At 43.1% G+C, this 17,477-nt stretch overlaps 1 protein-coding gene across 5 annotated transcripts in view; it reads right to left on the reverse strand.

Annotated features, from left to right (window-relative positions):
• The window catches only part of PALM2AKAP2 (PALM2 and AKAP2 fusion), a 410,575-nt gene that overhangs the window by 224,683 nt on the left and 168,415 nt on the right, over positions 1-17,477 (reverse strand). For 4 of the 5 annotated variants that reach the window (XM_038402234.2, XM_038402229.2, XM_038402230.2 and 1 more), the window contains exons 6-7: positions 5,641-5,742; positions 126-827 (exon numbers count right to left, since the gene is read on the reverse strand). In XM_038402234.2, coding sequence (XP_038258162.1) covers positions 126-827; positions 5,641-5,742 — 804 coding nt within the window. The remainder of the gene's footprint in view (positions 1-125; positions 828-5,640; positions 5,743-17,477) is intronic. The other variant, XM_043514421.1, reaches the window with a different exon arrangement.

Genomic DNA, 17,477 nt, shown 5'->3' on the forward strand with positions numbered 1-17,477 from the left:
ACAGTATTGCAGTTAGAAGTACAGTGAGGTCTAAGGAAGCGATGGAGCAGGTGCTGCTCAGAACAGGGAAGGAAGAAGTGGTTACATGATAATACAGCACTGACATCGCTTTTTCTTTTGTGTACCTGGGACTGGTTCCATGGGCAGACTTTCTTCTTTCCCCTCTGGAGAGGAGGGCTCTGTTGTGTCAGACACAGGCCTTCCGGAGACCAGTTCGGCTGCATTTCCATCCATGGTAGATACGTCAGTCACAGTCTTCTCGCGCAAGGACTTCTCATCATCTTCATCTATGAGGACCAGTTCTGCCTTGATAGTTTCATCATAGCCCAGCACTTTTTTTGTCTCCTCTTCATCATCGATGTTTTGGTAACCCATAAAAATCATTGTCACTGGTTGATCCATGCTGGCCTCTGGGACTTCACCTCCAGAGATTTTTGCTTGGTGTTGAGGATTCCCAGAATTCCCCTTGCTAGGTTTATGTACCATTTCTAATTTTGCCTCTTTGAAGAGCATTTGTTCCTTCACATGGCTAAGATTTCCATCTGCTATCACATTCATGGCTGACACAGTCATTTCATACCCTCCTCTTACACTTGATTGTCCAGCTTTCTGTATAAGTTCATCTACATCCTTTGAGCTTAATTTATGTACTCCATTTTCTACCACTGTGCTTCCAGAGTGAACCTCATAGACTACCTTGGTACCATCATCATAGACTTTGAATCCTCTTTGATGGGTCCCCTCTGGGCCAATAGGTGATGCAGAGAGAATCTTGGTCTCTCCGGTCTGTTTGTCTTTCTCCACATTAATTTCCATGGCGTACAAAGCTTGAATGAAAACAAGAGAGGAAGTGCATGTTACAACAAAAAAAGCCAGTGAACGGTTAATTGCCAGACAGACAGAGAAAACTACTGTGCCCGTTTCCTATGAAGCTATTTCTAAAGAGCCAAGCATTCTACGTTAAAAGTGAGGTGCATACTGCGAACAGAACTGGTTATTACAATACCAAACTTTATGTAACTGGATGCTAGGCATGCCTGCTGTAAACTAGAGATACTCTTCCAACTAAATCTATGCAGAAGTGGTTCTGGTCAATTAGAAGCGTGAAGATCATTTAGGTTAAGTGGGCTCATGGTGTACTTTTGACAAAATGAGATGACAACATGCAGGTCTACCACAGCCTTTCATCTTTGTGCTTGCCTAAGGTTCCAAAAGAATTGATCTCAAAGCTCCTGACATATTCCCGCTCCTACCATCCAGCCCATAAACAGCTGTTAGCAAATTTTGTTTGGGAAGGAATAAAATGCCCCTGCCAGCTTGTTTTATTACTGAATATTTACTCCTACATATGCCTTTCATCCATAGCTCTCAAAGCACTTTACAAAGCTTGTTAGTTATCATTATCCCTTGCTACACAGATGAGGCACAGATCACATAAATGGCACGCCCAGCTCACACCGCAGGTCAATGGCAGAACTAAGAACAGAACTCTGGTTTCCTGGCTTCCCGTCCAACCCTCTGTCCACTGGATCAGTAAGAACTTAAGGAAGTTAGGTGTGTTTTTAACATTTTGACCGTAATGAAAAGTACATATATATATAAAAAAAAGCATAGAAGTGCCCAAGCTGATTCTTTTTATGGGCTCCTAAAGATTGTTTTCAAAGGGGAGACAGTATAGGGGTGAACTTGATTTCAAAACTAGACCAAAGGGTAATAGACGCACCTGAATTCCAGACTAACAAGGAAAACATTCCCCGACATGAAAGAGTTAAGAAAGGTGCAGTAACAACAAGAGCATTGTGATCACTACATAGTGGGGTAGACGGAAGCCCTCACACAACTTATCCTTAATTCTAAGATTGTGGTGCAAACTCTAGAGCTCAATTTTCAAGGTACAATTGTAAAGGTCTCTCAGCTTGTCTGAATGTAACTGTCTATTTAAGTGCTCGTTATATAAAGATGAAAACATTTTGTCTCCTTAAAAGGTACGAACACACAATTAATTGCAGTTGCCATGGTGGGAGTTGACGCCAGCTGTTGTGAAACTTACCACACTGTCTCATGAAAATTCCAATTCAATGGACACAACAAAATTGTGAGGTTTTCTCTTACTAGGGGAGACCGTCACTTATTGGTGAATACAACCCCCCCCCAACCCCATGTCAATTGTTACACTGTCTATTAGCAGTGCTGCATTTTCTAGGAGGGCTATTCATACCCTCCATATACATTTTTCTTGAAAATAGTGGTAACATAAAAATTACCCCAGTGAGGTTTCAATTCTCCCTACTCCCTCACCATATTATCAAGCTTATGTGTAGCTTCCTAGGGCCAAACTCTGTCATAAGCATAGGGAGCATATAATATTGTGCATAGTGGGCCTTTCTCTGCCTATCTAGAGAAATCCACTTCTGCATTAAACACTTTTAAGAGGCTTGGAGCTATGCACCATGCATCTGAGATTCCAGCCAGCAAAATTCTGAGCAGCCACAGTGAAGGTTTTCTATATCCCTACTGACTTTAAAAAGTGGGACAGTCCCATTTTATTTGTTTGTATGTACTGATTTACACCTCAGTGCTTGGTCAGTTTTTTCCCACCCTCTTCTTGAGTTCCCCCATGCTTTTGCTCACGATGACAAGAGCTGAGTTTAAGGGGGTGGGGAGGGGCTGCTAGTTCTTGCTCCTGCTACATGAGATCCCTTGAATCAGGCAGTTAGTGGCTCACCAGCCTGCTGCCTTCCAAGTTCACCTTTCTGTCCAGTGCCCAGCAGGTAAGCAAGACATCTGTCTGAAACAGGAATTCCCATAGCTTATTGACAGGAAAAAGCATGACTACCTGTCTCTACCTGGTGGGTGCCCTTATGAATTGCTAGATTAGAGTGCATACCAAGGGGACCTGCTGTGGAGTGCACTTCACTGCTTCTCCAAGCAGGAGGAGTGCAGTGTGGTCCTATTCATTTGCCCACCATGTCATTCAGGGATCATGCCCTGCTGCTTGTGCCATGACTGGATGTGTGAAATAAGAGGCCCCTACAACAGCTTCCTGCACCTGTGTACAAGTACAGCAGAGGGCTGGGCTGGAGTTAGCTCTGAGCATTTAAAGCAGAACCTTGGTTTGTATTCTTTGTTGCTATTTAATTAGCTGATTGGTTTTAGTGTCTCCACATGTATCATTCGGGATAATACATGACAAGTAGCATGTTTCTGTCATTTGGGTTGTCCCCATTTTGGGATCTCTGAGACTCGTGTTTCTAAAGTCTCATCTAAGTAGTTGTTACTTGAATCTTAAATCCAAGTTACAGGGACATTAAGATGATTAAACAAGAGAAGAAGAACCCCACTATTACTGCACAGGAGCTTGCTTGTTTTTGCCTGTGATTTCTGTGAGGAAGTGTCATCTAGGGGCTAGGGCCTGGAGCTGGGAGTCAGAACCTCAGGATTCCAATCCTGGTTCTGCCCTGACTTGGTTTCTGATATTGGGAAAGTCACCTGACCACTCTGAGTGACCAAACATTTCAGCCCTCAGTAATGTAAAAGTTGCTGTCATTTTCAAATGGTGTTTCTGTTTAAGCTGTGAGGCAGTTCATATTGTTTAATGCAGAACAGGGGTGTGATTTTTCAAGGCTTCCATGTGCGGAACACCCAATTGAAGTCAATAGGAGTTGCACCTATGGAATGCTTGAGGACTGGTGCCGGCATCTGTATCTGACCTTGCAGGACTCAGAGGCTCCATGCTTTTGGAATAAGGACTCCAGAAATACAAATAAGTACCAACTTGTCCACATGTAGAAAGAGTTGCAAGATGCATCTCTTTGTCCAGATGTCCACTCTTGATGTACAATGATCTGCTAGGCATTTAGGGTCAGAGTTTCAAAACTAGTTGGAAGGAAGGAAGGAACTGTTTTCCCACTGCTCATCTGTGTTAGAAAGTTAACAGATGTGGTTATATCTTTAAGTATTAAGACACTGACTTGGGAGCTTATTGTCATTGTTACGTATTGATTTCAGAATGTTGCACCTGGGACTCTTAAATTAGTTAGCTCTTACTCACAGAAGTAGTGCCATTGACTTGATTAAAACTATTCTTATCAGTAAATGCACATTGATATAAAAAATTTTCCACAATTGGACCCTTGATAAGCAGACCCTTGCTGAACTATATTACCATGGGAAAAGCAGAACAAGAGAAATTTGCTAATCTTGCTTTTGCTAATCTACTTGCAGCTGAATTGGGAATCTAGTATAATACTTCCAAAAGTTGTTGAAAAATAAAGCATGTGATTAATTTTTGTCTTTGCAGTTCTTGTCAAACAGCAAAAAGCACAACTTGTTAATACAGTTGGAAATTGTAGCGTTGAAAGTACAAAAGTACCTGAAGATGACAGCCTGCATTACTGTAAGTACACTTTCTGTACAAATCTAATTACAATGTAACCTGATTTAGTATTTCATAAGAACAACATTCCAGAGTACATCTTATGGAGTACTGTTTCCATCTGTTAAATGGCCTTTAAAACATGGCTATCAAGTCTGTCACTTTTTAAAAAGATGTTCTCAACAATCTTTAAACATGTAATAAAAGAAAGCTTATGTTAAATAGTCTTTGACTGTATGTGTTGCTTGCCCTATCCTTTAAGCTGTTTCAGTGCATGGAGTCCAGTTATCAAAGAAATACACAAGCAGGCCCAGCTTTTGGGTTATGTTATGGAGGACAGCAGAGACTATTCTTTTCGTGTTTTTGACACAATGGAGCTAGAAACACACAGGAAAATGGGATGGATCAATTTCTGTCTAACGCAGGTCAGATTTAGCACTGGGATGTGCTGTCTGGGCATCTTGCAAAGAGGAACTCAATCAAATGAAGTGTCCCCATTTGTGGATAGCACCTCAAATCGACACACACTCTTGCTGCATGAAATAACTGGAATGCCAATGTACTATCTTTCGTTATTGCTATTCTGTGATGGCAATGACGTACTGAGCGGCTTGTTGGCAATAATACATGCAGCATATGGTTCTGAATGGAACAGTATTGAAAATATAAGTAAAATCAACATCTAGGATCTTGCTCATAAATTGCTCCAGTTTAGAAATACATTGAGGCTGAAATTCTGTAACCTCAGCCTAAAACCCAAAGGCGTGTAACATCTTTTTTTGTCCCCTAAAGAGTTAAGCATTGTGCTGAAATAAACAGCTTCTTTCTGTTCTGTAAGGTTTTACGCACATAGTGGGTTGTGTTTGTGTGTGTCTCATTCATCTCAGTGGAAGTTGTGTGGGTGCAGGAAAGGTGTTATTATCATGGCCTAGATTCCAAACATTTACATCAGGAGAGATGGAGAGAGAATCAAGCTGAATGCTTCCATTAAAAGCTTCCATTAAAAAGATATCTGCCAAGTGTACAATGCTACTTTTTAGGACTCACAAAGTATGTAATATAAATAAATGACTTTGAAATTGCTCACTGCTGTTCAAAGAGCCTTGACTTATTCACAGAATAAAAATCATGTGGCATTCAAACTATATCTGGGCACCAGTCCCATTAAGGTTAATATATATATATTATATATTTATATATATATAAAAACAGAAGTTTGTCTACACTGGATTGGCTAATAGAATACAGATCTCCTTGAGACTTACCAGGTACCCTGCTTGATCCGTCCCACTCAGGAACTGGCTCTGCTGTTCGTGAATAGAGGGTTGGGAGTTCGGGGATCTGGGAGTAAATGTAATTTACTGCATCTGGTGTCAGAGAACAGAAAATACAGTTAGATAATGTTATGAGCCCCAGTGGCTTCATTGCTTAGACAGCAGAGTGTTAACTTATCAACCCAAATAATAGACATCAGAGCTTTGTACTGGATAATTGGATCAAAGTAAACAAAGTGCAAAGTCACGGTCATGTGATTGGTGTTCAGTTGCACACATCAAACTATTTATCAGGAGCTTCTGGATTTTATCAGGTCAATGACCTCAACAAAAGAATGAACCCCGTGTAATGGGTAGAATAAAGGATGTTTTATAGAGAAATACTCATATAAAATGAAGTTTAAAAACTCTGGAGGTAACTGAGTGATCAAATGGCATGACAGGCCAGCTCCTTTATATCAGTTATTTGGCATATTACTTTTGTGTTTTATAGGTTGGTGAGCTGGCATTTGGCTGAAGTTTAACATGCAAGGGAAATACTGTCTCCATGTTGGCTGATCCCATGCTTACTTGACATTCGGTGGGAATATAATACCTTGCAGTTCCACAGTGCCACCTTTCATCGAAAGCCCTCTGGCCCTGAGTCAATAGGAGCCTAACTTTAAGCATTAACTTTAGTAGAACTACTCACATGCTTACAAATGGGCACATGATTCAGTATCTTGTTTAAATGGGACTTGAAAGTGGTCAACAAACATTGACTAAGACTCACAACAGCAGTGCTGGGAGGTAGACTAAGGGAAATACTTACTGATTCCTTAATTACACACAGATAGGTTAAGTGACTTGCCCAAGGTCGTGCTACCAGCCAATGGTAGAGTCAGGAGCTCTCAGTCTCCTGCTCTAGGAACTTGTTTCCGGGCTTAAACCCAGAAGACAAAGTAATTATTCAAGATGTTTGCATGCTAGGCAGAAGAAGAAAGACCAGATTTTGATTTCTGAAGCAATACTGAAATATGATCAAAGGTGTATTTCCTTTGGTTTGTTAAATCGACTCCATATTTCCAGGCACAGGTGTTTGCCTCAATCTGCCTATCACTGCATTGATCCCTGGACATACTATAGTCTAGTGCAGGGGTGGGCAAACTTTTTGGCCTGAGGGCCACGCTGGCGTTACAAAACTGTATGGAGGGCTGGGTAGCGAAGGCTGTGCCACCCGCTATTCACCCCTACCACTTCCCACCCCCTGACTATCCCCTCAGAACTCCCGACCCATCCAACCCCCCTACTCCTTGTCCCTGGACCACCCCCTCCCGGGACCCCTACCCCTAACCACCCCCCAGGACCCCACGCCCTATCCAACTCCCCCCTGCTCCCTGTCCCCTGACTGCGCCAACCCCTATCCACACCCCCACGCCCTGACAGCTCCCTCGGGACTCCCACACCTATCCAACCCCTCTGTTCCCCATCCCCTGACCCACCCGCCCGTCAGAACCTCCACCCCATCCAATTGCCCTCAGTTCCCTGTCCCCTGTCCACTCTGCGGGACCCTCTGCCCCTTATCCACCCCCTCACCATGCTGCTCAGAGCAGCAGGAGCTCACAGCCCCGCCATCTGGCCGGAAACAGCCACGCCACCTGTGCTGCCCGGCAGGAGTGGCAGGCCAGAGAGCTGGTGGTGCAGTGCACTGAGGCTGCAGGGAAGGGGGAACAGCAGAGGAGGGGCCGGGAGCTAGCCTCACCGGCCGGGAGCACAGGGGCCAGGCAGGGCGGTCCCGCAGGACGGATGTGGCCGTAGTTTGCCCACCTCTGGTCTAGTGAGTCCTAGTCCCCCAGGGAACAGTATGTATAGCCAGACTGGAGTGAGGCCCCCATGGATCTCAATTACAGAGACAGAGAATGATGTCTTTATTGCTATCTCCAGTCAGAACTGTGCCTCCCTCACAGCCTCTGATAAAAAAATAAAACTTACCTAAGGCACACTACATTTACCCATCCCCTCCACTGAAATGTGACATATAGAGACTATTTCCTGGAATCCTTGATTTTCAATCTCACTTTGTACTGCAAGGTGTTTGGCATTATATATTTCATGATAACTTCTTGATCCTGTTTATTTCAATCAGAGTGGTCCACCTCTGTCCATACATTGTGGAACTTTCCACCTTCCCTGGTGACATGTTCTATCTATCTGAGGTACTTAAATAGCCCTTCCTTACAGTAATATCTGAGTGCCTCACAGTCTTTAATGTATTTATACAACACCTTTGGGAGCTAGGAAAGTGATACTATCCCCATTTTATAGATGAGGCAATGAGACAGCGAGAGACTAAGTGACTTCGTCATGGACAGACAGGAAGTCTGTGTCAGAGTAGGGAAATGAACCCAGGTCTACTGAGCCCCAGGCTATCACCCTAATCACTGGACCATCCTTCTGAGAGATGCTCAGGAGCAAGACAAGGCAAATTTCTCTGCCACTCCAATAGGTTTTAGCAAAATTCTAATATTCACCAAATTTTATGGTAAATAAGAGATTCTGTATTCTCTGTTCCCTCAAAACATAAATCTTCCAGTCCTTGGGGTTAAAAAATATAGATGATGTTTCTTCTAAGTCTGGTGTATACTAGTCTTGTTAAAACAATAAATACTGGAGGGGAAACAAATCTGCCTGATTTGGTCTCTCCCATTGCTTGTAAACAGAAGGTTTGTGCAGTGTGTGTGTCTGTGTGTGGTCCCATACAGAACGGGGAGAAATCAGGATTAAGAATTCATTCGGTGGCTGCTTCATCTAGTTTTTTGTGCGCAAACGTGCACCTTCCAAAACCCACCATCCTAACTGTTGGTAGTCTCAGTAAAAGGTGAATCAGAAAAGGGGCATGAAGACTGAATTACCCTCTGATCTCTGAAGCTGTGTCTGTGCTAGGAAAGTCAGGACCTGTTATCCATACATAGTGGTAAAAAGGCCGGAGCCTGGTCTACACTAGAACCTCCACCACTGCTACTATCAGTAAAGCTGCACAAGTGGTGAATTCTAATCCTGGGCAAGTATTATGGATTTGACAGCCTGGAAGTCTTCCTCCATCTCTTGGCTGAGGCACCTTCATTGAGTGACAGGTTTCAGAGTAGAAGCTGTGTTAGTCTGTATTCGCAAAAAGAAAAGGAGTACCTCATCCATTCCCAGTCTCTATTCAAGCCTAAGTTAATTGTATCCAGTTTGCAAATTAATTCCAATTCAGCAGTCTCTCGTTGGAGTCTGTTTATGGCTGACTTAGAACAACACTTCCTCAGCTCTCGTCCCCTAATGCCCCCACTCTACTTGCGCTACATTGATGACATCTTCATCATCTGGACCCATGGAAAAGAAGCCCATGGGGAATTCCACCATGATTTCAACAATTTCCATCCCACCATCAACCTCAGCCTGGACCAGTCCACACAAGAGATCCACTTCCTGGACACTACGGTGCTAATACGCGATGGTCACATAAACACCACCCTATACCTACTGACCACTATTCCTACCTACATGCCTCCAGCTTTCATCCAGACCACACCACATGATCCATTGTCTACAGCCAAGCTCTACGATATAACTGCATTTGCTCCAACCCCTCAGACAGAGACAAACTCCTACAAGATCTCTATCATGCATTCTTACAACTACAATACCCACCTGCTGAAGTGAAAAAACAGATTGACAGAGCCAGAAGAGTACCCAGAAGTCACTTATTACAGGACAGGCCCAACAAAGAAAATAACAGAACGCCACTAGCCATTACCTTCAGCCCCCAACTAAAACCTCTCCAACGCATCATCAAGGATCTACAACCTATCCTGAAGGACGACCCATCACTCTCACAGATCTTGGGAGACAGGCCAGTCCTTGCTTACAGACAGCCCCCCAACCTGAAGCAAATATTCACCAGCAACCACACACCACACAACAGAACCACTAACCCAGAAACCTATCCTTGCAACAAAGCCCGTTGCCAACTCTGCCCATATATCTATTCAGGGGACCCCATCATAGGGCCTAATCACATCAGCCACACTATCAGAGGCTCGTTCACCTGCGCATCTACCAATGTGATATATGCCATCATGTGCCAGCAATGCCCCTCTGCCAGTACATTGGTCAAACTGGAAGGTCTCTACGTAAAAGAATAAATGGACACGAATCAGACGTCAAGAATTATAACATTCAAAAACCAGTCGGAGAACACTTCAATCTCTCCAGTCACTCGATTAGGGACCTGAGAGTGGCTACCCTTCAACAAAAAAACTTCAAAAACAGACTCCAACGAGAGACTGCTGAATTGGAATTAATTTGCAAACTGGATACAATTAACTTAGGCTTGAATCGAGACTGGGAATGGATGAGTCATTACACAAAGTAAAACTATTTCCCCATGTTATTTCTCCCCCCCACGCCACCCCCACTGTTCCTCCGATGTTCTTGTTAACTGCTGGAAATGGCCCACCTTGCTTGTCACAATGAAAGGTTTTCCTCCTTCCTCCCCCACTTCCTGCTGGTAATAGCTCATCTTAAGTGATCACCCTCCTTACAGTGTGTATGATAAAACCCATTGTTTCATGTTCTCTGTGTGTGTATATAAATCTCCCCACTGTATTTTCCACCAAATGCATCCGATGAAGTGAGCTGTAGCTCACGAAAGCTTATGCTCAAATAAATTTGTTAGTCTCTAAGGTGCCACAAGTACTCCTTTTCTTTTTGCTTCATTGAGTGAGGAAACTTCCATTGCCACTGCTCATGCTGTATCCATTGTTGGTGTAAATGGAGGACAATATCATCTAATGCTGCCACTCCAGCATCTGTCACCACTACAGAACCCATATTCCTCATGGAAACACATATATGTGATTTGTACCAAGTGCCTTTGAAAGCAAGAGCTGGCTTTGGGAAATATTCTTTATTTCACACCTCAGTGGGCAAACATAAGCCTCAGGAACTGGACTTTTTTTGTTTTAAATGCATAGTGCCTTCTGAAAGCTTTTTTGTTTTGCTGCAATAAGGCCTGAAAGAAACAATTATTTAAGACACAGCTCACTGAGCAATGGACAGTAACAGCTGCTATCTCTTTTACAAGGTTTCTTGCCTTTGGTAAGACACGGGTACAATTCCTATGTGCGGTTATTCTGGGAATCTGCATCAGCAAGTTTCTGAAATCCATTTTCCACACGCAGAACTGATGGCTCTTTCTACTTGCCAGAACATGGAGCAGTTTGTTCTGGAAGCAATGGAAATCCAATAAATAGTTGTTCAACCAATGGTAAATGGGACAAAATACAACATGGTTTTACAAAAGGTAGATCGTGCCAAATCAACCTCATCTCCTTTTTTGAGAAAGTAACAGATTTTTTAGACAAAGGAAACGCAGTGGATCTAATTTACCTAGATTTCAGTAAGGCGTTTGATACCGTGCCACAAGGGGAATTATTAGTTAAATTGGAAAAGATGGGGATCAATATGAATAGCGAAAGATGGATAAGGAATTGGTTAAAGGGGAGACTACAACGGGTCCTACTGAAAGATGAACTGTCAGGCTGGAGGGAGGTTACCAGTGGAGTTCCTCAGGGATCAGTTTTGGGACCAATCTTATTTAATCTTTTTATTACAGACCTCAGCACAAAAAGTGGGAGTGTGCTAATAAAATTTGCAGATGATACAAAGCTGGGAGGTATTGCCAATTCAGAGAAGGATCGGGATATCATACGGGAGGATCTGGATGACCATGTAAACTGGAGTAATAGTAATAGGATGAAATTTAATAGTGAGAAGTGTAAGGTTATGCATTTAGGGATTAATAACAAGAATTTTAGTTATAAGCTGGGGACGCATCAATTAGAAGTAACAGAGGAGGAGAAGGACCTTGGAGTATTGGTTGATCATAGGATGACTATGAGCCACCAAATATGATATGGCCGTGAAAAAAACTAATGCAGTCTTGGGATGCATCAGGCAAAGTATTTCCAGTAGAGATAAGGAGGTTTTAGTACCGTTATACAAGGCACTAGTGAGACCTCACCTGGAATACTGTGTGAAGTTCTGGTCTCCCATGTTTAATAAGGATGAATTCAAATTGGAACAGGTACAGAGAAGGGCTACTAGGATGATCTGAGGAATGGAAAACTTGTCTTATGAAAGGAGACTCAAGGAGCTTGGCTTGTTTGGCCTAACTAAGAGAAGGTTGAGGGGAGATATGATTGCTCTCTATAAATATATCAGAGGGATAAATACCGGAGAGGGAGAGGAATTATTTAAGCTCAGTACCAATGTGGACACAAGAACAAATGGGTATAAACTGGCCACCAGGAAATTTAGATTTGAAATTAGACAAAGGTTTCTAACCATCAGAGGAGTGAAGTTTTGGAATAGCCTTCCAAGGGAAGCAGTGGGGGCAAAAGTTCTATCTGGCTTTAAGATTCTACTCGATAAGTTTATGGAGGAGATGGTATGATGGGATAATGTGATTTTGGTAATTAATTGATCTTTAAATATTCAGGGTAAATAGGCCTAATCCCCTGAGATGGGATATTAGATGGGTGCGATCTGAGTTATCCAGGAAAGAATTTTCTGTAGTATCTGGCTGGTGAATCTTGCCCATATGCTCAGGGTTTAGCTGATCGCCATATTTGGGGTCGGGAAGGAATTTTCCCCGAGGGCAGATTGGAAGAGGCCCTGGAGGTTTTTCACCTTCCTATGTAGCATGGGGCACGGGTCACTTGAGGGAGGATTATCTGCTCCTTGAAGTCTTTAAACCACAATTTGAGGACTTCAATAGCTCAGACATAGGTGAGGTTTTTCGTAGGAGTGGGTGGGTGAGATTCTGTGGCCTGCATTGTGCAGGAGGTCAGACTAGATGATCAGAATGGTCCCTTCTGACCTTAGTATCTATGAATCTATGAAACTAGACTATGGAGGGTCTGGTTGGAACAGAAAACTGGGTACCAGGACATCTGCGTTGCATTTTCTTCTCTGACAGTAAATCTCTCTAGGGCCTTAGGCAAGTCACTTCATTTCTTTGCTCTGCTTTTCTCATCTTTAAAAAGGAAATAATAATTATCCTAATGATAGGGTGCTATGAGGGTTAGACAGGTTAAAATGTTTATATTATATGGAAGGGATATTAAACACTGTGTGTCAGGGCTTAAGCCAAGCTCTAATTATCAAAGAAAAGGATGAGACCTAATGTGGCAGGCAGATTATCCACATCTGCTACTCTGGGGTTCTTACTCCTTCCTCCGAAGTAGGTGGTGCTGGCCACCATCTGAGATAGACCATAGGAATTGCCAGTGTGGATGAAACCCATGTTCCTGAAACAAACTGAAGATGAAAAGAATGATGTTGTTATAGAATTGCTGCCACCTTACTGTCTGACCTTGGTCACATCCCTCAACTCTCTCTACCTAGCATTTTACTTAGCATCTTTACAATGGACACAATTGACCTACTTTGCAGAAGTGTTCTGAGGTTTAGTTAATGTTTGTTCAAATAAAAGGTGCTACAGTGCATAAGTGGAAAAGTATGAATCAATTTGTTTCTTTAAGTGGATTTGGATATTTTGCTTTCTACTTTTGGTATGTTAAGACTATTTAAAACACTCTTAAAATTGGTGCCCTGGCATTGTGGGTTACTTAAACAGATTAAATTTTAGGATTATGGCATTTTCCACGCCATCAACCAAATGAATGCTTAGGAAAACATATAGGGCCACATTTTCAAAGAGCTCAGGGCAGATTTTCAAGGGCTCAGTACCCAGAAATAGGTCCAGGCTTGCAAACGACCTATTAGGTCTTCATTAAGCTTTGTTTTGGGGGTATAGCTGAGTGACCAACGTTACTGTAAATGTGGCATTCAGACATTTTAATGGGAATGGAGCCAATAAAGAGATTAATAAAAAAAAATCTACAGCTGAAAAGCAATAAACAGGAAGGATGAGCTAAAGATAACAAAAATCCACACTCTGCTCTTTTGAAGATCTCTGCGGCCATCTTGTCAATTTGGTTTTAGACCTCTGACTGTGAACAGGGCAGAGGGAACAGTAATGGAGTCTGCTCTATCTTTTCCAAGCATCTCTACGTGAGGAACACGGTATGAGTCGGGTTTACAGGACTGTCGTTTTGCCAGACAAACTCGGATTCATGTTTAATCTACCCACAGGCTTGTGCCTATGGGCAGGTCTACACTAGAAGTGCTACACTGGCGCAGCTGCATCACTGTAGCACGCCGGGTGAAGATGCTCTATGCCGAAGACAGAGCATACTCCCGTCGGCACAATCATCTCCACAAGAGGCAGAAGCTATGTCGGCTGGAGAGCGTCTCGCACTGACATAGCGCTGGAGTGGACAGCGCTTAGGTCGCTGTAACTTGCGTCACTCAGGAGGGTGTCTTTTTCACATCCCTGAGCGAAGTAAGTTAGATCGACTTAAGCGACAGTGTAGACATACCTTAAATTTATTAAATTTTTGCAGGCCATGTTCATTCTTAATCAAACTCCTCTGAAGCCAATGGAATTATGCCAGCAATGAATTTGGCCCAGTGTGTTTCCTTGTCTCTTCATACTTCATGTCCAGTCTAGTAGCATCTTCTCAATCATTCCGTTTATTAACGGTAACTTGCAAAACCCGTAGTGTCATTGCCATTGTGCTTACTGTTCTATAGGTTAAGACAACAGGCTGCTATGAGCTTTGTAAAAACATGTACGGCCAAGAGATACTAGGGTCAAGCTCATCCCTCATGTAACTCCAGTCCAAGGAGTCACACCAGATGTACTTAGTAATTTCTCTCCGTAATCCTAGCCTAACGGAGAGTGATGGAATCACAGTATCCATACAGCCCAGCACTATACTGTGTCACCGATGTCCAGTGCACTATTGTGGAGGGATAGCTGATGTATTTTGTAGCACATCTCATGCCATGTTTAAATGAAAGGCTTGTCAGCTCTTTGTCTGTGATGTGCCACCAGAGCACTGATATGCTGCAAACTGGCTGTCGTGTGAGGAGGTAAGAGTCAGCATGTGACAGGCCTGCTGTCCCCAGCCTAGTCATTTGCATTCTGCTTCCTCTCACTGCGAGATCTGAAGCAGTCAGTCCAAGTGCAGTTACGCTGTGGAAAGTGACCACATGGGAGTGATGTTTATTTGCTTCATTGACGTAGAGTTCAAAAATGGTCATTTAGAAATAAAAAGATGTCTTTTTCCATCTTCCAATTCAACCTGGCTTCTCTTTGATCCATGAATTATTTTTATATAGTCACTTTTCTGACATTTGAATTAAAAGAAAGATGCTCAACAGCCAGTGTCTGAGATGGAAAAAACATGAGCACAGAGCAATTTATTCTCTGGTTTATGGACTCTGCGGCATGGGTCACTTGCCTGGATCCTCTGGGCAAATCTCATTTAATCAAGGTCCTGCCAGTTCATGGGCCTCGAGCATTGGAGCACCTCAGCCCCTCTTTTTGTGGCCTGTGGCACATAATAGTTGTGTCTCCTCAGGGCTGTAATACTTGTGTCTGATTTCGGGAGGGCCTAGTTTGGGTGTTGGTGGCCTGTGGTGTACAGGAGATCAGACTAGATGATCTGGTGGTCCCTTCTGGCATTAAACTCTATGACTCCAAGTCCTTCAGGGAGTGTCAGCAATTGACATGAGGGTCATGAGTGCTAGACGGTGCACTCAGATCTTTGCTTTAGCAGGTTATTCCTTCATTCTCCATCACAGGTTTCCTTGCATTTTCCTCTGAGGGATCTGGGAGTGGTGACGGTCAGAGAGATGGTTGGTCTGCAGCTGTTCAGCTCTTCCTATTTCCTCTGAAAGATGTTTAAAAATGTACATAACGAGACAGCTCCCTATTGGCTACATACCCGTTTCTTCCTACTGAGATCAGCTATAGTTTATGCTTACTAACTTGGCTCCAGTTCAGATGGCAGAAAGAAAAAACATTATTAATTTTTGCCAAACACTGATCTTTGTCAAACAATGCCCCCCAATCATCCATGTGGTGGGCTTGCAACATGTACTTTCTCTGGGTGAGCAGAACACATGAGACTTAACGATTCATTCATGATATCATGTATAGGAAGACCTGGTCCTCGCCCTGAAGAATTTATAATCTAATGACAAGTAACAGATGAAGGGCGAGGGGCAGTGATATAACACAAGTGAAGGGGTTATGATGATGGTAGGCACACATCTCATCAGCTGTATTTTCACTCTGATTATCTATTTATATTATAAAAGCTTAGTTTTAGTTTGCATTGGATTTGGAGGTTCCTGTCAACCTCTGTGAAATCCTGCTTCTTGCAAACTTGTGAGGAAAGTTAGCCTCAAGATGCAGATAAACTTTAATGAGAGGGGAAGTCACTTTTGGATCCTCGAGAAGCGCCACTAGTGGGGGTGCTATGATAATGCTGGAAAATACCATGGCCACCATTTTATAACTGGGGTTGCCTACACTGAGACACTTAGGATCAGTTTTACAAAGGCATTTAGGCACATAAAGGTTCAGATAGACACTTTTGTAAATACGATTTGGTACCTAAGTGCCTAACTCCCATTGAAATCAAGCAGAGTTGGGTGCCTAACTCACTTTGGTGCTTTTGAAAACTATTGGCACCTTTGTGCCTAAATACCTTTGACTATCTGGCCCCAAAATATAAGTAGCCAGGTTTTCAAAGGTGCTGAGCACTTGCAACTGCCATTGACTTCGGTACCGGAAAGCAGAAAACCAGGTCCCCTGGTATATAGGTGCCCACCTATGGATGTAGGTGATTAACGATAAGAACCCATGTTAGAAATGTCTGGCCTAAGTGTCTGGTTATGGCTGGCCCTGCACAGAACATGTGGAGGATGGGTGGAGTGAGAAAGGGTGCAGAGGGCCCTGCCCCAGCTTGCACAGTGCCTGTCACAATCAGCAGCATTCACCCTAGGAACAAAACATTTGCCTTGCTAGATTGGTCTCTATTCTGGTGTCCCTCCTCTGGCAGTGGCCAATTCCAGATGCTTCAGAGCAAGGCCAAACAAAAGCAATTGTATAATAAAGTCTTCTAACTGGCAAAGATGTATCCTGCCCTGCAGGTAGATTTCCTTTCGGACACCTGTAGGCAAGATGAAGCCTGTCATATGTTAGGATGGCCTCAGGAATGTCTGATTTGGCTCTTACTCTTACAAAAAATCCTCTCACCACCGACAGCCTATAAATGTTTCCAATAACACAGCATTTAAAGAGGAGATTACTGATGTAACCGGCATCAGTGAAGGGAGCCCCTTTGATTTAGTTCAGCTGGCAGTCTTTCCCAATGCCTATATTAATTCTTCCTGCTGAGCAAAGGCAGGCTAAAGTTCCTTCTCTATCCCTGCAGCAAAACTTAGATAACTTCTCTTCCTAAAATAGATGGCACCTCTCCCATGGTATTTTTGGTTTAGGAGTGTCTCACTCCTATCTGCCTCATCAATGAGGACCACGTGAACCAATAAAAACTTCCAGGGACACTGGCAGCAGAGTGCACGTTACCACCCATTGTGTAAAAGAAGAAATTACCACTCTTCTCCAGATGAAATTTACAAGAACCCCTTACTTCAGTCCATTCCTCCCCACCAAACAAAGGCAGCCTTGTGATCTCTTCCAACTCCGAGGGCTTGCCCCACAATCTAGGTTTGATTGCATTTAAAAATAGGTGGGAAAACCTCCAAATATGTCGATAATACTATTTAAATACCATGGTTTGAGTATCCTGTTCTATGTTGTATCTACTCAGAGGCCTTAGAGTGGAGACACATTGTCTTGACTGACAACTCCCTCCTGTCTGGAA

The sequence above is a fragment of the Dermochelys coriacea genome, chromosome 5 (assembly GCF_009764565.3).
Source record: "Dermochelys coriacea isolate rDerCor1 chromosome 5, rDerCor1.pri.v4, whole genome shotgun sequence".
Lineage (NCBI taxonomy): Eukaryota > Metazoa > Chordata > Testudines > Dermochelyidae > Dermochelys > Dermochelys coriacea.